The 27,498-nt window shown below is 43.3% G+C and overlaps 1 protein-coding gene across 12 annotated transcripts in view; it reads left to right on the plus strand.

The window, feature by feature from the left end:
* WNK2 (WNK lysine deficient protein kinase 2) overlaps positions 1–27,498 on the plus strand; it is a 153,862-nt gene that overhangs the window by 73,615 nt on the left and 52,749 nt on the right. For all 12 annotated transcript variants that reach the window (XM_090273953.1, XM_090273954.1, XM_090273955.1 and 9 more), the window contains 4 exons: positions 23,845–24,668; positions 25,040–25,109; positions 25,998–26,080; positions 26,186–26,877. In XM_090273953.1, the coding sequence (XP_090130079.1) occupies positions 23,845–24,668; positions 25,040–25,109; positions 25,998–26,080; positions 26,186–26,877 (1,669 nt within the window). The remainder of the gene's footprint in view (positions 1–23,844; positions 24,669–25,039; positions 25,110–25,997; positions 26,081–26,185; positions 26,878–27,498) is intronic.

A 27,498-nucleotide genomic window follows, 5' to 3' on the forward strand; every position in this document is an offset into this window, starting at 1 on the left:
TTCGAATACTTCATGCCAAGCCCTTCGGGCCTGTAGTGTTTCTGTTGAGAAATAAGCTGACAGTTTTATGCTAACTCCTTCGTATGTAACTAACTGTTTCTCTCTTGTTGCTTTTAAGATTCTTCTTTTTCTTGGAACTTTGTCATTTTAATTATTATGTGTTTTGGTGTGAATCTCTTCGGGTTCATCTTGAGTGGGACTTTGTGTGCTTCCTGAAGTTGTGTGACTTTCACCAGGTTCCAGATATTTTCTGTCATTATTTCCTCAAAAAGGTTTTCTATCCCTTGTTTGCTTTCTTCTTCTGATATCCTTATAATGTGGATATTATTGCTACATTTCTTGTCCTAAAGTTCCCTTAAACTAGCCTTGTTTTTCTTTTTTTTTTATTTTTATCTTTTTGTTGCTCTGAATGGGTATTTTTTTCTACCTTGTCTTTCAAATCACTGATTCAATCCTCTGCTTCATTTACCCTTATTTTAATTCCTTACAGTGTATTCTTCATTTCAGATATTGCATTCATTTCTAACTAGTTCTTTTTTAGTTTCTATGTCCTTTTTCATGCTGATATAGTTCCCACTAAGTTTTTTGTAGTCCTCACTAAGTTCCTTGAGCATCCTTATAACCATTACTTTGAACTCTATGTCTGGTAAATTGCTTGCCTCAATTTCATTTATCTCTTCTGGGGAGTCCTCTTTTTCTTTCATTCGGGGGTTGTTTCTTTGTCTTTCTGACTCTTTTAGATGTTTGTTTCCATGTATTAGATAGATCTGCTTTGATTCCCTGTCTTGTGGAGTGCCCTTATATGTTAGGAGTTCCGTGGGACACAGTGGTGCAGTCTGCTTGATCTCCTGAACTGGACGCTCTATGAATGTCAATTTTGTGGATTATGTGGACTCTCATGTTGTATTTGGTTCTTGATTGTTACTGGCCCGTTTCTTGTGGTATTTCCCCTCTCTCTGACTAAATGAGAGGCTCAACTCCAACCACATCTTGTACGCTGTTGAACAGGTGCTGACAGAACAAAAGAATGAAACAAAACAAGACAAAAACACAACAAAAACAAGCAAAAAAAAAACCCCCAACAACAGCAAAATTAATGCCAAAAGAGTAAGGAATAAGAAAAGAAGAAAGAGGTCCTGGCTGCTGTGGCTCAGTGGATTGAGCATTGGCCTGCGAGCCAAGTGTCGCTGGTTCGATTCCCAGTCAGGACACATGATTAGGTTGCACGTCAGGTTCCCAGTTGGGGGCGTGAGTGAGAGGCAACCACACAGTGATGTTTCTCTCCCTCTCTTTCTCCTTTCCCCTCTCTCTTAAAATAAATAAATAAAAAACCAAATAAATTAAAAAAAAAAAAGAAAAGAAACAGAACAGTGAAAGAAAAGAAAGAATACGAAAAGATCAAAGCAAAGAAATGTGATTATGAGAGAAAAGATGGAAGAGAATCAGTAAGTGTCAGGAATAGAAAGAGGAAGATAGCAATAAAGAACAAAGAGAGAGGAAGAATAAAAAAAATAAGTAAAAGGAAAGAAGGAAAACTAGAGTAAGAATAGGAAAGAGTGAAATAAGCACTATGAAAGAAAATAGGGGGGGAAGAAAAATATAAGAAAAGGAAAAGGCAATAAAAAGGCTATGAAAAATAAAAATAAAATACTAGAACAAAGTGATTTTGTCTCAGCAGAGTTTAGTGTATGCCTGCTGGGTTCTTCCTTTGAATACGACTCTCATGTTTTCTGAGCCCTCCGCAGCCTGTTCAAAGCTACAAGTGATCCACTGTTCATGGCTGTCTCCTCTGGGCTGGCTGGACAAGGGATGGGCCAAGCTGTGCTGCAAGGCAGGCTTTTATCAGCACAGGACCCTTCAGTGAGTCAGCAAATGCCCCAAGGCACCACAGGATCCGCCTCTGCCTGACTGCCTGCTGGCCTACTCTTAGTCCTAGTCACTGACCTGACTGTTTCAGAGAAGGTTTCTGGCAGAATCAGGAGGATGGGACCCCTGTATCTCCCGTGGGGGTGAAGTGCTGTTTAGATTTCAGGGAAGATGGTGGCTGTGTTCCCCTTTCCCTGAGCCACATGTCTGAGTCTGTCCCAGATTATTTCTCTAAACTGGACAGGGCAGAGCATCCAGAGCCCAAAGAGTGGGTCTGCTGGAAACCAGGAGGGTGTTTCTCTGGCTCTCCCGTGAGAGGGAAGTGCCAGTCCAGTTTCTGGGAAAGTCTTTGACATTTCCTAAGTCTGCCTACGTTGCTGTCTTCTCAGTAGGAGTTTATGATTCAGGGTGGGGGAAGAAAGATTCAGGGTGAGGCGAGAGGGTGCCAGAGGATGGTGCAAGCAGCATTTCAGAGGATGGGGTGAAGAGTATCCCATAGGGTGAGGTGAGCAGTATCTCATAGGGTGGGATAATTGTTTTTCTCCTGGGTGGAGGTTGCTCTTCTCAATAAAAATGAAAGCTGTGGTACTGGGGGATGTTCCGGCACAGAGATCTCAGCCGCAGCTCCCTTATGTCTGTCACCAATGCCTCCCACTCCAGATCCTACTCAGGCAACTTCAACCTGTACTGTCCTCCCTTTGCTAGAGCCCAAGCTGAGTGTCTTCAAACAAAAAGCCTGTGCTTTGGTCAATTAAAAAAAATAGTAGCTTTCTATCCAGTGGGCTCTGTTACTCCCTGGCAGACAAAAACCCTGCTGCCTTTCTCCACTGGGTACTACATGGGCAGTTGATCTTGGTTCTGGCATTGCTGCATTCCCACTCTGGGGTCCAGGCTTCACTCCTCTTGGGGAAGCTCCTACAGCCATGCCATGACTTTGGTTTGCCACCTGTGGGAGTGCAGCCAGCCCCTATTGCTCCCCTGCCCTTCCTGCTGGTCTCAAGGTTAAAAGTCTCCTCTTCAAGTAGTCTTTAGTTGGTTATTTTGAGTCTCTTCCCCTCTTTAGTTTTATTTCCAGTTTGGTTCTAGGGGGAGGTGTGAGAAAGATCCTCCTACTTCACCACCATCTTGCTACAGCCTTAAGTAACTTTTAATTTCTATAGTGGCTCAGTTCTAAAATAAGAATATATTCATGTGTTTTGAAATGTATTTTATTGATTATACTATTATAGTTGTTCCAATTTTTCTCCCTTTGCCCTCCTCCGCCTGGTGCCCCACTTCCCTCCAGCAGTCTCTCTCTTCGTTCATGTCCATGGGTCGTGCATATAAGTTCTTTGGCTTCTCTGTTTCCTGTACTTAACATCTCGCTGTCTATTTTGTACCTATCAATTTTGCTTCTTAATCCCTGTACCTTTTCGCCCTTTGTCCCCCTTCCCCCTCCCCACTAATAACCCTCCAAATGATCTTCATATCTATGATTCTGTTCCTGTTCTAGTTGTTTGCTTAGTTTGTTTTTGTTTTTTAGATTCAGTTGTTGATAATTGTGGGTCTGTTATCATTTTAATGTTCATAGTTTTGATTTTCTTTTCTTAAATAAGTCCCTTTAACATTTCATGTAATAAAGTCTTGGTGATGATGAACTCCTTTAGCTTTACCTTGTCTGGGAAGCACTTTATCTGCCCTTCCATTCTAAATAATAGATTTGCTAAATAGAGTAATCTTGGTTGTAGTTCCTTGCTTTTCATCACATTGAATACTTCTTGCCAGTCCCTTCTTGCCTGCAAAGTTTCTTTTGAGAAATCTTCTTTTCTCTTTTCTGCTTTTAAGAGTTTCTCTTACCTTTAACCTTTGGCATTTTAATGATGATGTGTCTTGGTGTGTGCCTCTTTGGGTCCAACTTGTTTGGGAATCTGTGCTTCCTGGACTTGTATGTCTATTTCCTTCACCAAATTAGGGAAGCTTTCTTTCAGTATTTTTACAAATAAGTTTTCAATTTCTTGCTCTTTCTCTTCTCCTTCTGGAATACCTATGATTTAGAGGTCGGCATTTTTGGAGATGTCCCAGAGTCTTCTTATTCATTGCTCGTTTTTTTCAATTCTTATTTTTTCATTCTGTTCTGGTTGAATCTTTATTTCTTCCTTATGTTCCAAATCGTTGATTTGAACCCCACCTTCCTTCCCTTTACTGCTGATTCCATGTGGATTTTCCTTTATTTCACTTAGTGTAGCCTGCATTTCTTCCCTTACACTTTTCCTGTACTCAGTGAGTTCTCTGAGCACTCTTATCACTAGTGTTTTGAACTCTGCATCTGATAGGTTGGCTCTCTGTTTTGTTTAGTTCTTTTACTGAGATTTTGCTATGTTCTTTCATTTGAACTGTATTTCTTTGTCTCCTCAATTTGGCACCTTCTTGTATTTGTTTCTGTATATTAAGTAGAGCTCCTCTGATACCCTGTCTTAGCACACCTGTTGAGTTGTATGGGGCAGAGCTTTAGGTATTCGCCAGGGCAGAGCACCCTGCTTCACTGCTTTGTGGCTTTGTATGTGGAGTAGGGGTTGGAGAGGGGACAATGTTGCTGCCTGGATGCTGGAGGCTTGCTTGGCACTTGCCCCATTTCCAGTGACTTCACCTCCTTCCCATATGCAACTGGTGCCCTCTGGCTGTTACCCTGTTGGTGGTTCCCATAGTGGGTGGGTTTGCATACGTTCTTGGACCCTGTGGTGGGTCCTTTAAACAGACTCTCCTGAGAAACCAGCAGTTTCTTCCATTGTCCCAACTCCCACTGGCTTTTACAGCCAGAAGTTATGAGGCTTTATTTTCCTGGTGCTGAAACACTGGGCTGCGTGGTGCGGCCTATGGCTGGGATAGCTTGCTCCCAAAGTATCACTTCTGATTTTTTGTTCACCACACATGAATGTTGGACTTGCTGCTGACACCTTGCCGCCACCACACTGCCATCACACTGTGTCCTCTCTGCCTTGGCATCCCGTCTCTGCTCCTCCTACCCATCCAGATGAGTATGGCTTTTTAAAAAATCCTTGGTGCTGGACTTATATACAGGTTGATTTTCTGGAAGTTCTTGGTGGGTTTTTTTGTTTTTGTTTTTTGAGGTTAGTTGTGATCCTTATGGTTGTGCAGGGAGGCAAAGCATGTCTACCTACACCTTTATCTTGACCGGACATCCTCATGTTTTTGATACAGCCAATTAATTGGTGGAGAAAAACCCTTACAAAATAAAGCTAATTATGGTTTAGTGGTTAAAAGTACATGCCTGGAGTTAAACTCCAGTCCTTCATCTATGCACACACTTCAAGAAACTTTTTAGTGTCAGTTTCTTTATCTGTTAAAAATGAAAAGGGAGGTGGCCACTTCCAGGGATGGCACATCTATTAATGTGGTATAATTGTTTACTGAGTTTGACCTAAAGAGTTTGATGAATTATAAAGATCATTTGCTTGAAGATATTGGGAAATCTGAAGACTGTGGAGAATTACCAGCTGGAGATTCAGAAGAAGATGGAGACCCAGGATGTGAGCCCAGTATTGGTCTGTTTTTCTGGGGGCATTTTCCATTTCTGCAGTATGGCTGAGAGACTGAGCACTGATGTTTTAACAGTTCACCAGGCTATGGAAAAGGGGGCTCAACTCTCCCAGCCAGGAGGCTGGCCTTGCTGGAATACTGTGTTGGAGAAGGAAAGACCAACAGAACTAAGCCAGACAGAGAAAGGATCTATCTCAGAGCATCATACCCTCATGAAGGCAATTTCAGAGTGTTATATACTCAGGCAGAAGTACAGAGGTTCTTCTTACGTAAAGGTGACAGCAGTGTGGACCCCAGATTACTTGTACAATATATTTTGTGAACAAATATTTGGCACATAATAAAAAATAACTGGGCACAGAGTCCTGGTTCTGGGTAAGATGGTGTATCCACATCCCAACACCCCTTTTCTCCCCAGAACCTAACTATATGCCTGGGTCAATCGCAGGCCACAGGACTTTGAGTACTCAGGAAATACGTATCAGCAGAGGAATGGGGAAGCGCAACAGAATTCCAAGTACCATTGAGCTAGTGGTGTGCTTAGTGTTTTTCCTCTGGTGTCTCTTGTCCTTAGCTCAGGGTAATGTGATGACTGTGAGAGAGCTCTGGGTACAGACAGAGAAGTTACAGGAGGCACCATCTGGTTTCATCTCACAGAACAGGAAAGGGAACTTTTCAAGCTCAGAGAGAAGTAGGTGGATCCTTCCTGTCCTCCTTCCCTCTCTTGTTGCCTCCCAGCCCACAGAAAGTTCTGAGGGGCATCAACAGGTAACAGGAGACAGAAATGTGAGAGGGGAGAACCTTTCTCTCCATTGGGTAGAGCTGGGGCTCAAAGAATTCATAACTAAAACCCATTACATTTTTTCTCTCTCTGTCCTCCTGCCATTTAGCCATGCTTCTTACAATCGTAGAAGTGCATGGTTTCTCTCCAGAGGCTTGTAAGGGAAGTCTCAGGGAACCAGGAAGTACAGGGAAGTGACAGAAAGAGAGGAGCTTGGAAAAGCAACCTGATAAAGTTGCTTTTACCTGTTCATGCATGCATAGATCCGATCCTAATCAGCATATATAAAACTTTGAGAACTGAGGTGGTAGGTGGACTCCAACCTAGGTTCCAACCTGGTTCTGAGTGGTACACATGTGTTTCAGACCAGATTGGTATACCATAGACACAGATAACTAAACTGACAGTGTAGTCACCTCTCATAAAAGGCTGGCTGCAACTTGGACCTTGAACCTAACCTGGTCAATTGCCTACTAAATCAAAAATAATATTTCTCATAGGAGTTAAACAGACTTAGAATCTCATAATATTATGCAAAATTCAGTCTAATCCAGTCCAACCAATGCAATCCAAAATTACTTGTCAAATGAGGAACTGTAAAAATGTCATCTTGCATGGAAAAAGATATCCAGCACATGATAATGACAAGGTAGTGTAGATGCTGGAATGATCTGACAACAGTTTTAAAGTAACTATTATAAAAATGTTTGAACAAGAAATCACAAAAATTCTTGAAACAAAGGAGAAACAAATGAAAATTTAAAAACTGGAAACTAAAGTACCTAAAACTATCTAATCAGAACTGAGAAAAAGTTACTAAAAAAAAAAAAAAAAAAACGAAGAAGAAAAAGAAAAAGAACCAGAACCTGTGGTAGAAGAAATAAAAAAAGAACCAGAGCCTGTGGAACAAAAACAAGGGTCTAATATTTGTGTCATTAAAGTTGCAGAAGAGGAGAAAAAGTGCAGTTCTGGAAACTCCCTAAGTTTGGTGAAAGACATAAACCTATAGATTCAAGAAGTTGAGTGAATTTTCATAGAATAAACCCAAAGAAACCAATACCTGAACACTAATCTTCAGGACAATTGCAGTTTCTCTGCGGAGTGGAGAACTCTGCCCAGATTGAAAAGACAGACAGAAAGAGACCCCAGAGAAGATAATGGGAGGAGTGACATTAGCAAGGTGGCTGAGTAGGAGATACCAGCCTTCGTTCCCCCATAAAAACAACAATTACATATCTATCCATAAATGGAAATATTCCTGTAAGGGGTCAAAGAATCCAATTAAGAACCTGTGGGAACACAGTAGAGCAATATCAGAGAATAACTGCACAGAAAGTATTGCTGGGGAAATGGCCTTAGCTGAGACATCAGGAGACAGGAACAAAAAAGGACAGGTATCTGTATCAGTCATGTGACAGGTGCTGTCACGGTTCCTACTAGTCTGCTCTTAGAGGACCTGTTATCCTCTGCTGCTGAGGCCCTGTACAACCTCACAACAGCTATGGGCTCCCCAGAGCTTTCACAGCACAGGACCCCACAATGTTAGTTGGCACAGAGCCCAGTGGCCTACTTTGCATAAGACATTGGCAGCTTTCACCATTAAGGTAAGCAACAGCCTTGCTGCCATCAACAGCTATTGCACCTTCCTCACAAAGGAGCTGCTGTTGTGCCACCCTGGGACTAGGGCTGCCAACTGCCTCCCCCAACCCTGAGCATATCCCATTCCCCAGAACTCTGGCTGCTTTGGGTGTATCCATGCTCCATACCCAAACCAGCTCTGTGGCAGCTCCACACTCCTGTATCTCAGACACTGGAGCCGCCACTGCTGGGGGCTAGCCAACGTCCTAGAATGTTGAGTCACCATCACTCTGTGAGTACCTGCCCTTTTAGATCTCCGCTCTGTCACTGCACCATGGGTTGCTGCACATCAGACACCAGTGCTACCCTACCACCACCACTAGAGTGCCCACAGCTGAATTCAGTGCCAGGAGGGATCCCCTTAGGCACAACATCCCTGTGGGAGAAAAAGAGTTTGGGAGTTAACAAGCAGTCTTCACCACTGAAGATCCCAGCATCCCCCACAGCCACTTTAGCTGCCTGCAGTTGAGGACATATGTAATCTTTGCCAGTGATGATCCCAACTGGTGATGCTACACAGAGACTACACTGCTGGGCCTAGTTGTAGCTGGAAACATCGCACCACATGCAGCTGGTGTTTGCACCCCCTCACAAGTGAAGGTCTTTTCTTATCAAAATTACTTTGTAATAACTAGAAGGTACGACTGCTCTACCAAAAGGCACAAGATATCAAAACAGGGCTACAACAAACATAAAAAAACAAGGAAACATGCAACCACCAAATAAACAACAATTTTTTCAGTAAGTGATGTCTAAAGAATTGAAGATCCATGGATTGCCAAAGAATTCAAAGTAATTGCTTTAAAGAAGTTTGGTGAGCTTCAACAGAACACATGTAGGCAATACAACAAAATCAGGAAAAATAGAATGTGAACAAAATGAGAAATTCAAAAGAGAAATATTGGGTTGGCCAAAAAATTTGTTTGTTTTTCTGTTGGAGGGCTCTAGTGGAACTTAGTTGTCTTTACTTCATTTGAAACTATTTTGTTAGATTGTATTGTGACAGTTGCCGTATCAGCATACATTTTTTAAAAAGCTTATCAAAATTGGTGAAGTTTTGTGTAGCCATTTTAATATTGAAGATGGAAGAAAATAAGGAACATTTTTAGCATATTATGCTTTATTATTTCAAGAAAGATAAAAACACAACTGAAACGCAAAAAAGGATTTGTGCAGTGTATAGAGAAGGTGCTCTGACTGATTGAACGTGTCAAAAGTGGCTTGCGAAGTTTCATGCTGGAGATTTCTCCGTGGATGATGTTCCATGGTTGGACAGACCAGTTGAAGTTGATAGCAATAAAATCAGGACATTAATTGAGAACAGTCAATGTTTTGTCATGTGGGAGAGAGCCAACATACTCAGAATATCTAAATCAATAAAGTTATTGATAAAAATAAAAAATGGGTCTTTTGTTTTACAGACTTTTTGGCTAACCCAATAGAAATAATGAGAACTAAACAAACTCTGGAGCTGAAGATAAAATGAATGGAAGAAAAAATATGCAATTAAGAGCATCAACAGCAGACTTGATCAAGCAGAAGAAAAATCTGTGAGCTTGAAGACAAGTCACTTGAAATTATTGTGTCATTGGAGAAAAAAGAAAGAATAATGAAAAAAAGTGAAGAAAGGCTGTGTGAATTATGGGGCATCATTAAGCAAGTAATATTTGTATTATAGGAGTCCCAGAAGGAGAAGGCAGAGAGAAAGAGTAGAAAGCTTATTTAAGAAATTCCCAAATCTAGGAAGAGGTATGTACATCCAGGTATATGAATCTCATTGGTCCTCATGTATATTCAATCCAAAGAAGACTTGATCAAAACACATTATAATAAAGCTTTCAAAAATCAAAGACAATTAGAATTTTGAAAGCAGCAGGAAGGAAAAATAACTCATTTCTTATTAGGGAATGTTCAAAAGCTTTCAGAAGATTTTTACCAGAAATCTTGCAGGCCAGGAGAGAGTGCAAATAATATAATTTAAGTGCTGAAAGAATAAAACTGACATCCAAGGATACTTTTAACTGACAAAGCTGTTCTACAGAAATGGAGAAGTAAAACTCCCAAACAAAAGCTCAAGCAGTTCCTTACCACTATATTTACAAGAACTGCTAAAGGGAGTTCTTTAAGCTAAAGGGAAGGACACTTAATTAGTAACATTAAAACACGTGAAAGTATAGAACTCACTGGTAAAAGTAAGTATATAGCCATTCAGAATAATATTATCACTAGTGTAAATAACTCTAGGAAAGTTTTAAGTATTATTAAAAATAATAGGTACAATAAAGTACTTTTCAATGGATACACAATATAAAAAGATGTAAATTTTATGCGATCAAAGTTAACACTTAAAATAGACTCATAACTACATTTTTAATATAAGCTTCATGGTAATTACAAAGCAAATACCTATATTAGATTCACAAAATATAAAGAGAAAAACAAAACAAAACAATGCATTCCACTGTGGAAAAATTAAATCACAAAGGGCAACCAAGCAAGAGAGAAAGGTAGGAACAAGGAACTGCAAATCAGCCAGAAAATAACAAAATGGCAAAGGTAAGTTCTTTTCAGTAATTACATTAATTGTAAATGGATTAAGTCCTCCGATGAAAAGATATGGAGTGGCTGAGTGGATTAAAAACATACGAAAATTGTATACACTCTACAAGAGACTCACTTCAACTTGAATGACAAACATGAAAGTGAAGGATGACTTCTGGCCAAGATGGAGGCCTAAACTGACACTCTCCATCTCCCTCTGCAACTAAGAAGTAATACAACTACAACAAAACCAGAAGTTTCAGAAAATAAACCTACATGAAACTCCAACGTATGGAGTTATAAAGAGGTGGTGCTCATCTGGATGGGTAGGAGGGGCGAAGCCCAGGTGGAGAGGTCAAGCTGTGATGGTGGCAGCAGCTGCGGCGACAGTTGCGGGAGGGTGATAGGCACAAACATCCGTATTTAAGGGGAGGCGAGAAGCGCCTGGGGAGCACCCCTGGCTGTAGACTAAACCCGCCAGCTGACGATTCCAACCCCAGGGAAGGCAGACACCCATTGCCTCGGACTGTGAGGGCCGAAGGATGTGGGGACAGAGTAGGAGGCTCCCGGTCTTTCAGCGGAGTATGAACGGCAAGAACCCATCTTGGACCCCCGATGCCACACAAAACACGAAGGTGTGGTGAGAAGGGTCGCCCAGTAGTGACAAGTGCACAGGGCTCCACCCCCTATAGCATAGGAGGTGTGACAACCCTGCCCAGGAAGCAAAGGTAAACACAAAACTGTCAGGATGGCACAGATCATGATACAGATTCTGGTGACGCAACTGATCAGACAGCAAATATCTAATCTAACGGGTCAGCAGATAGGAAATCTTTCTGAGGCACAGTTCAGAGCTTTGGTTATACAAATCCTTACAGACTTAACAACAGATCTTAAACAAGATGCGGACGGATTGAAGGCTAGTCCTGCTGAAATGAATAAAAACATACAAGTGGTAAGGGAAAGAAAACCAGGAATTAAATCAACAAATCGGAACATAGGGAAGGAACAAACAGTCAACCAGTGCAGAAAGAGGAAACAAAAAGTGAGGAAAATGAGGAGAGGCTCAGAAACCTATGGGACAGCTATAAGCGGGCCAACATCCAAATCATAGGGTTGCCAGAAGGTGAAGAAGAAGAACTAGAAATGGAAAAATTATGTGAAAAAATAATGAAGCAGAACTTCCCTAACTTGGGGAAAGAAATAGACTTACAGGTCCAGGAGGCACAGAGAGTTCCAAAACAACTGGATCCAGGGAGAACCACACCAAGACACATTACAATCAAAATGTCAAAAATTAAGGATAAAGAGAGAATCTTAAAAGCAGCAAGAGAAAAGAAGAGAATTATGTACAAAGGCGTCCCAATAAGACTGTCAGCTGATTTCTCAAAAGAAACTCTGCAGGCAAGAAGGGACTGGCAAGAAATATTCAAAGTAATGAAAATCAAAAACCTACAACCACGATTACTTTACCCAGCGAAGCTGTCATTCAGAATAGAAGGGCAGAGAAAGTGCTTCCAGGACAAAGTAAAACGGAAGGAGTTCATCATATCCAAACCACTGTTATATGAAATGTTAAAGTGACTTGTTTAGGAGAAAGAGGATCAAAACTGTGAACATTAAAATGAAAACTATCACAACAACCAACAACAGAAACTAATCGAAACAAAGAGAGACTAAGTAGACAACGAGAGTGTGAAAAGAATTATAGGTATGGGGAACGTTTTTGGGGGAGGTCAGCAGGAAGGGGGAAGGGGGGAAAGGGGGGGAGATGGTAAGGGAATTAAGAAGCATAGTAGGAGGGAGTGGAGTAGATAGGAAGATGTTGAGAGGAACTATGCACAACCAATGGGCCGGACTAAGGGGGTGGACAACTGGAGGGAGGGGGGTCACTGGGTGGAGAGGAACAAAGGGAAAAGACTGAGACAACTGTAACAGCATAATCAATAAAGCATATTTAAAAAAAAGAAAGAAAGAAAGTGAAGGATGGAAAAATATATTCCAGGTAAATGTAAACCAAAAGACCAGGGGTAGCTATACTTATATCACACAAAAGTAGACCTTAAATAAAAATCTGTATCAAAAAACAAAGAAGGTCATTATATAATGATAAAGGAATCAATTCACCAAGAGGATATAACAGTGGTAAATATATGCACCCAACATCAGAGCACAGAAATATATTAAGCAAATATTAACAGATTTCCAGGGAGAAATAGATAAGAATGCACTAATAGCAGGGGACTTCAGTACCTCACTTTTAACAATGGGTAGACCATTCAGACTAAGTAAATAAGGAAATATTGGACCTGAATAACACTTTAGAACAAATGGACCTAACAAGTGCACATGGAACATTCTTCAGGTAGATCTTTTATGAGATCACAAAACAAGGCTTAACAAACTTAAGATTGAAGGCATATGAGGTTATCTTTTCTAACCACAGTGGAAATCAATAACAAGAGAAAAGCCGGAAAATGCACAAATTCATGGAATTAACATACTTAGGAATATCCAATGGGTCAAAGAAGAAATCAAAAGGGAAATAAAAATATATTTTGAGACAAATGAAAATGGAAGTGCAACATACTGAAAATGATGGAATACAGCCAAAACAGTTTTAAGAGGAAAGTTTATACTGCATAAAAAACAAGAAAAATCTCAAATAACCTAACTTCATACCTCAAGAAGCAGAAAAGGACAAATGTTGGCAGAAGAAAGAAAAAAATATCAGAGCAAAAGTAAGTGAAATAGAGACTACAAAAACAGTGGAAAAGATCAATGAAACTAAGAGCTAGTTTACTGAAAAATTAAGCAAAATGACAGATCTCTAGACTAGGAAAAAGGACTCATAAAATTAGAATTGGAAGAAGAGACATTACAACTGATACCATGTTAAGGCAAAAAATTGTAAGAGATAACTGTAAGCAATTATATCCCAACATATTGGGTAACCTAGGAAAAATGTATGAATTCCTGAAAGCATACAGCCTATTAAGACTGAATTATCAACAAATAGAAAATCTGAATGGAACTATAACTAGTAAGGAGATAAATCAGTAATCAATAATTTCCCAACAATGGAAAGTCCAGGACTAAATGACTTCACTGGTGAATTCTACTTAACATTTAATACTCAACTCTTGCAAAAAATTTGAAGAGAAAGGAACACTTCCAAACTCATTTTACCAGTACAGCATTACCCTGATAACAAAGCCAGCCAAGGACACTACAATAAAAATATTGCTTTGGCTGGTGTGGCTTGGTTGAGTGTCATCCTGCAGACCAAAAGGTTGCAGGTTCAATATCTGTTCAGTGCACATGCCTGGTTGTGGGTTGTGGGAGAGGCAGTCAATTGATGTTTGTGTCTCACATTGATGTTTTTCTCCCTCTCTTCCTCCCTCCCTTGCTATTTCTCTGGAATCAATAAAAGAAAAAAAATGTTTAAGAAAAAAATTATAGGCCTGTATCCTTGATGAATATAGATGCAGAAATTCTCAACGAAATACTAGCAATATGAATTCAACAGTACATTAAAAGAATCATATACTATGATCATGGGATTTATTCTTGAGAGGCAAAGGTGGTTGAATATAACCAAATGTGATACTCCACATTAACAGAAAGGAGGTTAAATTCATGATCACTCAATAGATGTAGTAAAAACACCTAACAAAATTCAACATCCTTTCATCTTAAAAACTCTAAACAGATAAGGTATAAAAGAAATGTACCTAAACATAATAAAGGCCATATATGACAAGCCCACAGCTAACATACTCAGTGGTGAAAAGCTCAAAACTTTCCCTCTTAGATTAAGAACATTTACAGAATGGAATACTACTCAGCTATAAGAAAGAGGAAAATCTTATCCTTTGCAGCAGTGTGGATGGACCTAGAGAGTATTATGCTAAGTGAAATAAGCCAGTTAGAGAAAAACAAGTAGCATATGATTTCACTGATATGTGGAATCTGAAGAACAAAATGAACTAAAAAGCAGACTCATAGAGAGCATACTGACAGCTGTCGGGGTGTGGGGACTGGTAGAGGGTGTGGAGGGATTGAGCAAAAAGAAAAAGTCTCATTAACATGGACAACAGTGTGGTGATTTCTGGGGATGGGGTTGGTGGAGGCGGGTATAGGGGGGATAAGTGGTGTTGGATGGAGACTTACTTAGGGTGGTGAGCACACAATACATTGTACAGATGATATGCTGTAGAATTGTGCACCTGAAACCTGTATTATTTTGTTAACCAGTGTCACCCCAGTAAATTCAATAAGAAGGAAAAATATCAATATAGATTTAAATAAAAAAAAAAAGAACAGGGCAAGGATGCTCACTTTTACAACTTTTATTCAACATTGTGCTGGAAGTCCTAGTCAGAGCAGTTAGGCAAGAAAAAGAAATAAAAGGCATTAAAATCAGAAAGAAAGGATAAGAATGTGTTTGCAGATGACATAATTTTATATAGAGAGAACCTTGACGACTGCACTAAAAACTGTTAGAACTAATAGGTGAACTCAGTTAAGTTGCAGGATACAAAATCAACATGCAAAAATTGTTTTCATACACTAGCAATGAACTATCTGACAGATAAATGAAAAAACAACCCATTTACAGTAGTGTCAAAAACATTAAAATATTTAGGGATAAATTTCACTGAGGAGATAAGGCCTGTACACTTGAAAACTGTGAGACATTGGTGAAAAAGATGGAAATAAATGGAAAGATATCCTGTGTCCTTGGATTGAAAGAATTAATATTGTTAAGACGTCCATACTACCCAAAGCCATCTACAGATTCAGTGCAATTCCAGTGGCATTTTCCACAAAAATAGAAAAAACAATAATATTCATAGGGAATCACGAAACACCTCAAATAGCCAAAGCAATCTTGAGAATGAACAAAGCTGGAGGCATCTCATTTCCTAATTTCAAACTATATTGCAAAGCAGCAGTAATCAAAACAGCATGGTACTGGCATAAAAGCAAACACTTAGACTAATAGAACATAATAGAGAGCTCATGCACATATAATGAGTTAACGTGTGATAAGGGTGCCAGCACACACAATGGGGAAAAGACAGTCTTCAATAAATGGTTCTTGGAAAACTGGATGTCAACATGCAGAAAAATGAAAGTGGATCCCTGTCTCACACCATTAATAAAAAACAACTCAAAATGGATAAAAGAGTTCAACATAAGACCTGATACCATAAAACTCACAGAATGAAAACAGGAAAAGCTCATTGACATTGGTTGTGGCAGTGATTTTTTCTTTTTCTTTTTCATCTGACACTAAAAGCACAAGGAAGAAAAGAAAAATTACGCAGGGGAACAGTTTTTAAAATAATTACTGTTGAGTTCGATTTTTCAGCTGTTTTAGACTTAAATAGGCATGCTGATTTCAAAACTGCCGGTAGTTTTCATCTATCACGTCAAGTTTTTTCCTGTACAGCTTATCTTTTTTTTCCATATTTATCTTTTATTGATTCTAATCAATTACATTCAGTTTTACTGTCGGTTCTTGATTAATTTCTTTTTTTAAGTATAGTTTATTGATTATGTTATTACAGTAGTTCCAATTTTTTTCCCCTTTGTTCCCCTCTGCCAGTACCCCCCTTCCCTCCAGCAATTCCACCACCCATGTCCATGGGTTGTGCATATAAGTTCTTTGGCTTCACCCTTTCTTAACATCCCCCTGTCTGTTTTGTATCAATCGATTATGCCTCTTAATCCCTGCACCATTTCCCCATTTCTGCCCCTCCCCACTCCCAGCCGATAACCCTCCAAATGATACCCATACCTATGATTCTGTTCCTATTCTGGTTTGCTTAGTTGGGTTTTGCTTTTATTTTTTAGATTCAGTTGTTGATAGTTGTGAGTTTGTTGTCATTTTAATGTTCATAGTTTTGATCTTCCTCTCCTTAAGTAAGTCCCTTTGACATTTCATATAATAATGGCTTGGTGATGATGAACTCCTTTAGCTTCACCTTGTCTGGGAAGCACTTCATCTGCCCTTCCATTCCAAATGATAGCTTTGCTGGATAGAGTAATCCTGGTTGCAGGTTGCCTTTCATCACATTGAGTACTGCTTGCCAGTCCCTTCCTGCCTGCAAAGTGTCCTCTGAAAAATCAGCTGATAGTTCTATAGGCACACCCCCCCCCCCCCGTAGGCAACTCTCCGCCTCTCTCTTGCTGCCTTCAGGACTCTCTCTTTGGTATCTCAATCATGATGCGTCCTGGTGTGGTCCCCTCTAGGTACAGCTCGCCTGGGACCCTCTGTGCTTCCTGGACCTGTATGTCCATCTCCTTCGCAAAATTTGGGAACTTTTCCTCATTTTTTTTCAATTCTTGCTTCCTCGTCTTGCACTGGTTGACTGTTTTGTTCTTCCTTATGTTCCAAATCATTGATTTGAACCCCAGTTTCCTTCCCTTCACCATTGGTTTTGTGTGTATTTTTCTTCGTTTCACTTAGCATAGCCTTCACCACTTCTCTTATGCGTTTGCCATACTCAAGCATATCTGTCAAGCCTATGAGCACCTTTATCACCAGTGTTTTGAATTCTGTGCCTGTTAGGTTTTCTATCTCCTCATCTGTGAGGTTGGCTATCTCCTTGTCCCTTAGTTCTCCCACTGGAACTTTGATCCATTTCCCCTTTTGGGCCATACTGCTCTGTCTCCTCATTCTGATAGGCTCCTGTGTTTGTTGCCTCCGCATCCCATATAGAGCTGTCGCTCCTGTTACTTTGTAAGGGGCAGAGCCTTAGGGATTCATCAGTACAGGGCGACCTGTTACACCACGTTGTGGTGCTGTATGTGGGGGAGGGGTCTGAGAGGGAACAATGCTACCAGCCCCACACTCGCCCCCTTTTCAGGCACATCTCCCACTTCTGCACCAAACTGGTTCCCCTCTAGCTGCTGCCCTGCTGTCGTTCCCAGATTGGGTGGATCTGCAGATGTCCTAGGACTGTGGGGGCCCTTTAAAGATGCGGACTCTGCTGAGAGACAGTTTCTGCCTCCGCCCCCAACCCCCACTGGTCTGCACAGTCAGAAGCAATGAGGCTTGATATTCTCTGGTGCTGGGACAGTGAGCTGCAAGGTCCAGTGAGGAGCTGGGAGCACTCCCCAGATGTGCCTCCTGACTTTAAAACATGTGACTGCGCTTTCTGCTGGCCTGCCGCTGCCGCCACCACACCGCGTCCTCTCTGCCCCGGCTCCACCCCTCCTACCTGTCTGAATGAGTATTTCTTCTTTATATCTTTGTTTGCTGGACTTCCATGTGCTTTGATTTTCTGGAACTTCTGGTTGTTTCTAGTTTTGAGGTAGTTGTATTCCTTCTTATTTGTGGAGGGAGATGCAACGTGTCTGTCTACGCCTCCATCTTGGCAAGAAGTCTGTAAAGCTTATCTTAATTTGACCACACCTGGCTGGATTGAGCCTGGATCAAGAGAAGCACCAGTGCTCTATTGGCTGAGAGCTAACCTCACTTGAGTGGGGAGGGGTGGGGGACAACCTCGAAGACAAGCAACAGTTTCATACTTCTCTAGGCTATTCAGTTATACATGAGAGAGTGTAATGAGATTTTTTATGCCACCCTATATAGTGAATCATATTCCGAAATGTAGTCCGAGTTCTTGTCTATATACAAGGAGTTAGCAGAATTTATTTTTTTTACATACATACTTATTTCCTTTCCTTCAGATCATGTCTGCCTCTATTTCTCATCATAAGTGCCTAAACAACCCTGATTCGTTTTGCTTTATCTGTGGCAGTTTCATCATTCCCAGTGAAAGGACAAACATCGGCATGTTTGTCAGGCAAGCCTGTTTTGCATATTTTAAAGTAAAACTTGGTGATCAAGATAAGTCTTGAGCCCCTCACAAGGTGTGCAAGCAGTGTGTCAAGAGTTTATGGATGTGGACGAAGGGAACACATGATAAGTTGCCATTTTGTATACCTATGGTTTGGCAAGAGCCCAGAGATCATTCAAATGACTGTTACTTTTTTAGAGTGAAAACGTCAGGTTATAACAAGAAAAATAAATGTAAAATAGAGCATCCTAAGTCTACCATCAGCTATACGCCCAGTGCCTCATTCAGCTGAAATCCCAGTGCCAGTTTTCACTGAACTACCCTTTTTCGAAAAACAGGATTATGGTGAAGAACTAAGTGACAGCAACGATGAAGATTTTGAAATTGAAGATGACTCAGTTCGTAAGGGATTTGATCAGCATGAGTTGAATGACTTGGCACGAGATTTGGGACTATCCAAAAAGGCTTCAGAACTCCTAGCATCAAGACTGCATGAGAAAAACTTGCTTGAAAAAAGGAGCCAAGGTATCCTACTTTCGATGAAGAGAAAGTGCATTTCTGCAGCACTTTCTAAGTGACAGCGGCTTTGTGTATCGCCATAACAAACATGGTTTAATGGAGGAATTGGGAATTCCAATCTAGAATGCAACCGAATGGCAACTGTTCATCGATAGCTCAAAGCAGAGGTTGAGGTGTGTCCTCCTCCACAATGGCAATTTATTTGGTGCAGTCCCAATTGGCCATTCAGTTTGTTTTCGTGAAGAATATGAAGACATAGAGAGTCACTGATCTGTTGCAATATCACAAGCACAATTGGGTCATCTGTGTTCACCTTAAAATGGTCTGCTTCCTTCTTTGTCAGCAATCCAGATACTCCAAGTATCCTGTTTTCTGTGTATGTGGGACAGCAGAGCTCGTGAGAAGCATTGGGTGGGGTTGAATTGGCCTCCAAGATCTGACCTCAAACCTGGTGATCCAAACATTCTACATGAGCCACTTGTTGACAGAAAGAATGTTATATTCCCACCTCTGCACATAAAACTAGGTCTCATGATGCAATTTGCCAACTGAAGGAGACTGTTTCAAGTATCTCATTTTGGAATTTCCTAGCCTGTTGTTTGAAAAGATAAAATACCTTAATATGTATGTTTGGTCATAGAACTTTACTACTTGTACACAATTTGACTTACAATAACAATATAGCCTTTGTATGAATAAAATAACTATAAATAAGCAGCATATTCAGGTAATTTTTTTCTTTATTTTACTTTGTATGTACCTTTTTTATGATTTTTGGGACAAAGGAAGGTCATCCTGAACCTTAGAAAGTTGACGTGATAGAGAAAAACTGGGGTCATTTTTGGATTCAGATGACAAAAGTTAGTCAAAGACAAGTGTCAGGGACTTCCAGCCAAGATGGAGGTGTAGACAGACATGCTGCGTCTCCCTCCACAACTAAGAAGGAATACAACTACCTCAAAACTAGAAACAACCAGAAGTTTCAGAAAATCAAAATGCATGGAAGTCCAGAAATACTCATCCAGACAGGTAGGAGGGGCAGAGAGGACATGGTGTGGTGGTGGCAGCAATGGCAACAGCAGCAGCCAGCGGAAAGTGCAGTTACACGTTTTAAAAAGTCAGGAGGGACACCTGGGGAGCATTCCCAGCTCCTCACCAGAGCAGCTCACTGTCCCAGCTCTGGGAAAAATCAAGCCTCATTGTTTTTAACTGTGCAAACCAGTGGGGGTTGAGACAGAGGCAGAAACTGCCCTCTCTCAGCAGAGTCCGCTTGTTTAAAACGCCCCCACAGACCTAGAACATCCACAGATCCACCCACTCTGGGAACTACGGCCAGGGCAGCAGCTGGAGGGGCGCCAGTCCGGCGATGAAATGGGAGAAGTGCTTGGAAAAGGGGCGAGTGCTGGGCAAGTGGCATTGTTCCTTCTCATACCTCTCCCCCGCATACAGCACCCGTTACTGACAAATCTCTAAGGTTCTTCCCCTTACAACATAGTATGAGCGACAGCTCTGCCTGGAACATGGAAGCAAACAAACACAGGAGACTTACGGCCAAGATGGAGGCTTCGACTGACACGCCCCCTCTCCCTCCACAACTAAGAAGGAATACAACTAGCACAAAACCAGCAATAACCAGAAGTTCCAGATAATAAATGGAAGTCCAACGTATGAAGTTATAAAGAAGTGGTGCTCATCTGGAAAGGTAGGAGGGCCGAAGCCAGGGAGGAGAGATCAAGCTGTGCTGTCCGCGGCAGCAGAAATGACAGCAGCAGGACAGCGGTAGGACAGCGGTAAGCACAGACACCCATATTTAAGGGGAGGCGAGAAGCGCCTGCGGAGCACCCCTGGCTGCAGACCAGACAGGTCAGCTTGCGATTCCAAAGCCGGGGAAGGCAGACCCCCATTGCCTTGGACAATGAGGCCCGGTGGGGGTGGGGACAGAGGACGAGGCTTCCGGTCTCTCAGCAGAGACTGAACAGCAGAAATCCATCTTGGACTCCCACCCCCACAGAAAACACCCGTTTGTGATGAGTGCACAGGGCTCCGCCCCCTATAGCATAGGAGGTGTGACAGCCCTGCCCAGGAAGCAAAGGTAAACACAAAACTGTTCAGGATGGCACAGATTATGATAGAGATCTCAGTGACACAGCTGAGCAGATAGCAAATATCTAATCTAACGGGTCATCAGATAGGAAATCTTTCTGAGGCATAGTTCAGAGCTTTGGTTATACAAATCCTTACAGACCTAACAACAGACCTTAAACAAGATGCGGACGGAATGAAGGCTAGTCCTGCTGAAATGGACAAAAACATACAAAACTAGTGGTGAGGGCAAGAAAACCAGGGATCAAATCAACAAATCGGAACATAGGGAAGGAACAGTCAACCAGTGTAGAAAGAGGAAAGGAGAATTGAGGAAAATGAGGAGAGGCTCAGAAACGTATTGGACAGCTATAAGCGGGCCAACATCCAAATCATAGGGCTGCCAGAAGGTGAAGAAGAAGAACTAGAAATGGAAAAATTATGTGAAAAAATAATGAAGCAGAACTTCCCTAACTTGGGGGACGAAATAAACTTACAGGTCCAGGAGGCACAGAGAGTTCCAAAACAACTGGATCCAGGGAGAACCACACCAAGACACATTACAATCAAAATGTCAAAAATTAAGGATAAAGAGAGAATCTTAAAAGCAGCAAGAGAGAAGAAGAGAATTACGTACAAAAGCGTCCCAATAAGACTGTCAGCTGATTTCTCAAAAGAAACTCTGCAGGCAAGAAGGGACTGGCAAGAAATACTCAAAGTAATGAAAATCAAAAACCTACAACCACGATTACTCTACCCAGCGAAGCTGTCATTCAGAATAGAAGGGCAGAGAAAGTGCTTCCAGGACAAAGTAAAACTGAACCACTGTTATATGAAATGTTAAAAGTGATTTGTTTAGGAGAAAGAGGATCAAAACTGTGAACATTAAAATGAAAACTGTATCACAACAACGAACAACAGAAGCTAGGGAACCGAAACAAAGGGAGACTAAGTAGGCAACAAGAGTGTGAAAAGAAGTATAGGTATGGGGAACATTATGGGGGGAGGTCAGCAGGGAGGGGGAACAGCGGAAAGGGAGGGAGATGGTAAGGGAATTAAGCATAGTAGGAGGGAGTGGAGTAGACAGGAAGATGTTGAGAACTGTATGCACAACCGATGGGCATGGACTAAGGTGGGGGGGGGGTGCAACCGGAGGGAGGGATGTCACTGGGTGGAGGGGAACAAAGGGAAAAGAAATTGGGACATCTATAACAGCATAATCAGTAAAGCATATTTTTTTAAAACAAAGTGTCAGATCTAACTCACCAAAAATTGTGTTCCCCAGTGTTATTTGCTTCTGTATAGCTATAGTATTGTCAAAGGAGAAAGATGAGATTTCAGGGTAAGACATCAATGTGGAGTTCCATTTTATTTGTTTTGCTCTTTTGCAGTGAGAATATCTTCACGTATCATTTGTGTGTTTAAATTTTTTTGGAATGAGAACTTTTAGAATGATAATGGCTGCAGGAGACAACATCATCTCTACTCTAATTTTCCTGGCTATAATGTTGAAGCATAACTAGACTTCTACTGTTTTTATCTAAAGTTCACCAATTTTTACTAAATAAATGCTCCTCAATTTGTGGTATGCTTTTGCTCTATTCCAAAGCCCGGAAATAAGTGTTGTTTTGCAATAAGTATGTTGTCCAGTTTTATGATTGTTTTGTGGGGAGAGGATCTGCTAGTCTTTTCACCACCGTCGCTGGAAATCAATCATTTAATTTTTACTTGAGTTGATTTTTTTTCCTGAGCCAATATTTTCATTTTTATGGAGTCTGTATATTATCTTCCCACGGTTGCCATAACAAGGTATCCCAAACTGGGTGACTTAAAACAACAGAAATTATTTTCTTATAGCTATAGAAGCTAGAAGACAGAATCTAGGTGTGGACAATGCCATGCTCCCTCTGAAGGCTCTAGCATGGATCTGTTCCATGCCTTTCTCTTAGCTTCTGGTTTTGGCAGTCCTGGGCATTCCTTGGCATGTACATGCATCACTTCAGTCTCTGTTCCTGTGGCCACATGGCGTTCTCCCTGTGTGTCTCCACATCATCCCTGTATGTGTCCATTGATGACTTTAAATAATAGGAGCATAGGTATAAAAGTTCATTTGTTTAACTTGACAAAGGATATTTATTTGAAAAACAATAGTAAGTATTCTTAATTGGTGATTTGTTGAATGCTTTCTCTTTGAAGTGGAGACCAATATAAGGATACACATCATCACCACTTATTTTCAGTATCTTACTGGAGGTCCTGGGTAGTGCAATGTCGGGGTAACTCATAAAGGAGGAGGGGAAGGAGAGAAGCAGGAAGGGAGAGGAGAAAGGGAGAAAGAAATAATAAAAAGAAAGAATAGAAGCAGGGTTGAAGAAGCCTGGGCCCTGCCTAACATGGTGAAATCTGAATTTTTGTAAATGGGACCCACCATAATCCTCTTGTGCCTTCCAGGTGATTCCATTTTGCAGCCAAGTTTAAGAGATTGTTTTTGTAAATATTTAAGTAGCTGTTACGGTGTTTGCACAAAAGCTTTATTTTTTATTCAAAGAAAATGCCATTCATTTCAAAACAAGGTTTTCCAAAGCAAATTTTTACTTGTTTGAGTTGTTGCTAACTTAAGGTATGCATTCTTCTATTATCTGATCCAACATTAACTACTCTTCAAGTGGCAATAAGTACATAATTCATGCCATGTAATAAAATGCTCAGAGGTGAATGATTATTCTGATTTCTCAGTGTAATTCTCTATTGGTGCTACATAAAAGATGACATTCTTTTTAACATTACTAATTTTTTATTAAAAATTTGGACAGCATAAGAAAACTATCTTATTCTAAGAAGCCCTTGCTATAAAACTTATTGCATTGGGCCAAATTATAATTCTTTCCAAGGAATATGTTTGTTAAACCTTTCCCTATTTTGAAGTTGATGCATCAGAGAAAAGAAGAGGAGACCAGTGTGGGGGGTGCTGCCACTCCACAGAGGGCATATTTTTGGCCAGTGAAAGTACCAGGTCAGTAGGACCAGAGTAGGCTGGTACAGAGGCATTTTCCCTTTTTCTTCTAGATCCATCACCCTGTAAAGACCAGTTGTCCTTGAAAGAAAAACCTGGCATCCCAGCTGGTCTGCATCTTCTGAACCAAGCAGGCTCCAGGGACACCGCTGGGGGAACACCAGCCCCTTTGGTGCCGTCCTCCCCTCCTGTGTATGCTGTGCCACAGGATATGGCTGCACCAGCTGCCAGTCCCAAGCCAGAACCAGCAAGGGGGGCTGCCATGCAGGCAGGGGGCCCAATGACCTCTCAGAGGAGGGCCAGTGAGTGTGAGACCCCCCAGCCATCAACAGAGACTCACGATGATGCCCAACTTGCTGCAAGGTCCCCGGGCATGCCCCTAGGACCTTGCACCTCCCCTCCAGAAGCCCCCCATGATCCCACAGGTCTCGGGGAACCTGCCTCAGCCAGGGAGGCCAGCACCCAGGTAGAGTCCTTGCCAGCTCCAACACCTGTGTCCAGTGCCTCTGGTGGAACCCCTCTGCCTGCCCTGGGCCAGTCCGTACCTCCCCTCTCTGGTATGGTAGGGGCCGTCAGCTTGGCTACCCCCCAGCTCCTAAGCCCCCCACTAGGGCCCACCACCCTCCCCCAACCATTATCAGCCTTGGAGTCAGATGGGGAAGGGCCACCTCCGAGGGTGGGCTTCGTGGACAACACCATCAAGAGCCTAGATGAGAAGCTCCGAAATCTGCTCTATCAGGAGCATGTGCCCACCTCTTCAGCTTCAGCTGGGACCCCTGTGGACATGGGCGACCAAGACTTCATCCTGGAGCTCCCGAGAGGGGATTGGCCCTACACAGAGGCTTCCAGGGGGGACCCGGCCCTGCCTCTCCAGCTTGTGAGTACTGGCCTGGCCCAGAGGTGCCATGCTGAGTCAGGGGAATGGACAGAGGTGGGGACCAACTCAAGTCTGGTCATGCAGAGCTGCCTTGCTCCAGCCCGGCTGTCTTGCTCTCCAAGACCCATCTCTGAGCCCAGCCTGCCAGTGTTTTGCAACAAGTGGCCTGTTTGGGAACATGGGGTGTGCCGGTGCAGGGTCAGGACCCAGCCAGGGCTAAGTGGTGTGTCTGGAGTGCCTGGGACTGGGCCCTGCTCTAGCCGTGGGAGAAGAAGCCCAGTCCTGGAGTGGGAGTAGAGGATCTGCGGTATAGCTACAGAGATGTCAGTAAGTGAGGTTCCTGGCTCTTTCCTTTCTGTTTCTTCCACCAGTTGGACAAGTCAGAATTGGCCCCTGGGCTAGAGGTGGCGTTGGAGCAGACCATATCCTCACCAGTGACAGGTGATGAGCCCCAGGTCCACCAACCCTATCCTCAGTGTGCACGAGATACCCCAGCCTTCCTTGCTCCAGAGCACTCTGCATCCCCACCCTTCATTCTGCAACATCTTGGGTGGGAACCAAATATGGAAGAGCCCATTATGATGCTTCAGTGTGTGTTCATGCGCCAAGAAGAGAAAGTCTACTTTCTGTGAAAATGGATGACAGCCCCCTCCCCTCAGCCTGACTGAAGGCTCTGTCAGACCCTGTCACCACCCCACTGTAGCATGTCAGGCCTGCTTGGGCTGACAAACAGCTATGGCCTGCCATGTCTGTTTTGTCATGTGTGGGTCTCAGCTCAGGCCAGTCTCCCACACATCAGCTCCTGCTCTATCATTCACCCTTCACAGCAGTGTTGGGAAAGCAGGTCAGAAGCAGGATATGTTCCCATTCTGTAGACAGGGAAACTGAGACAGACTTGGACAACACAGACATTTCCTAGACACAAGCAGCAGGGCTAGAAATCAGCCCTATTGATCTGCTCCTTCCAGGACCTCATGAAACCCATTTATCATCAGAACATGTCAGGGAGAGATAGGGTGATGCCATCAGGTGAGAGAGATGGCAGGGAAGACAGGGTGACACCATCAGGTGTGTAGAAGGCCTGGCTGTGTCTGAGGGTCTGGGCATGTGCCTGCTGGGACCTGAGTGGTAGTGGGCTGACGCCTTCTCCCTCCTCCAGGTTCTGGGGCATCTCTTGTGAAGTTAGGGGGCTAAAGGTTAGGACAGCTTCTCACTGTGGCTCCCTTTCCTTCCCACTGGCTGCCCTCCCACCATGATTCATGTGGCCTTGAGCCATTCCTGCCTTTGTCCTCGGCAGCAGTCCAAGTAATGACTTTAATGTTCCTACAGTGGCAACATCTTTGAGCACCATACTGGGCTCTGATGGAGGATGGGTAGCCCCAGGTTCACCTGCAGCACCCAGTGCCCCTCAGGTAGGTAGTTTTCTGTGATGAAACGTTGAGATGCTCAGCTGGTTGGTGAAGTTTGCTCTCTGCTGGTGTTCGCGTGGAATCTTTTCCTTTTCTCTGTTTCCCAAGGATGCTCCTGCTTCTCCCATCCCTGCAAACGTGGAGCTCACAGACCAGAGTGGTGGGGTCCGCGAGACAACCTTGGCCGAGCCCATGCAGCACTGCCCCAGGATGTTGACCGAGGGCAGCCAGGCCAGCCACCCCCAGACTCACGGCGCTCTGGCCTCGGGGTCCCCTCAGAAACAGCCAGGGCAGCAGGATGGCAGTTCACCAGCCAAAACTGTGGGCCGGTTCTCCATACTCAGCACTCAGGATGAATGGACCCTGGCCTCCCCCCACAACCTGCGGTACTCAGCCCCACCTGACGTGTACCTGGAGGAGGGGCCCCACAGCCCTGACGTGAAACTGGCGCTGCGGCGTGTGCAGACGGCTTCTTCCATTGAGGTCTGTCCTGGCGAGCACATGTCCAGTGACTCTGGGGATGAGTGCCCACGCAGGAGGCCCCCTATGCTGAAGCATGGCTCCCTGCCTGGCAGCGGTGGCAATGTGGCCAGTGACTTTGTGAAGAAGGCCACTGCCTTTCTGCACAGGTCCTCAAGGGCTGGCTCTCCAGGCCCAGAGACACCCAGCAGGATGGGTGTGAAGGTCCCCACCATCAGTGTGACTTCCTTCCACTCCCAGTCATCCTACATAAGCAGTGACAATGACTCAGAGATTGAGGACGCTGACATCAGGAAGGAGCTGCAGTGTCTGCGAGAGAAGTAGGTCCTGTAGGATGGGTGGCCTGCCGAAGCGGGGCTCCAGAACATAGTGTTAGGATGCAGTGGGCAGCTGAGGTCCTGGTTCTGCCATGTGCACGTGAAGCTTGGACCAGGTGACAGAGCAGTGGCGATTGTTACTGTTGTCTGTTGGCCTGGTCCCTAATCTTGGTGCTGTGCCTCTCCAGTTCCTATGTCTGTCTGCTCCTCCTGTGGCCCTTAACAGGACAGCCCCAGAGTTGCTCAGACCCAGGCCCTCTTCCCACTCTTTCTGCAGGTGGTCATGGTACAGCTGCACCCCGAAGCCTCCTGGGCAGGAGGGGCTACAGTGTAGTTACTAAGGCGGGGAAAGGCTGGTATCCTGGAGAAGGAATGGCTGTGGACCGAGAGCTCTAGGAGTGGGCCCTGAAATTGCCCACAAGGAGCAGGAACAGCCTCCTCCTATTCCTCCTCCCTCTGGGTGGGTGGGGCTGGGGCTGTGGTGCTGGGGGAAGGTGGGAGAGCCTGTCAGGCGCTGCCCACTGGCCCCACCCTGGCCCCTGGCCGCCACCTCCCCCCACCCCTTGAGGAGCCTCCTCACCCCTCCCTACCCCTTTATTCCAGCTCTGGGTAGTCAGGACCAGC

This window comes from Furipterus horrens, unplaced genomic scaffold (assembly GCF_987537825.1).
Source record: "Furipterus horrens unplaced genomic scaffold, mFurHor1.1.pri manual_scaffold_4, whole genome shotgun sequence".
NCBI classification, from domain to species: Eukaryota; Metazoa; Chordata; class Mammalia; order Chiroptera; family Furipteridae; genus Furipterus; species Furipterus horrens.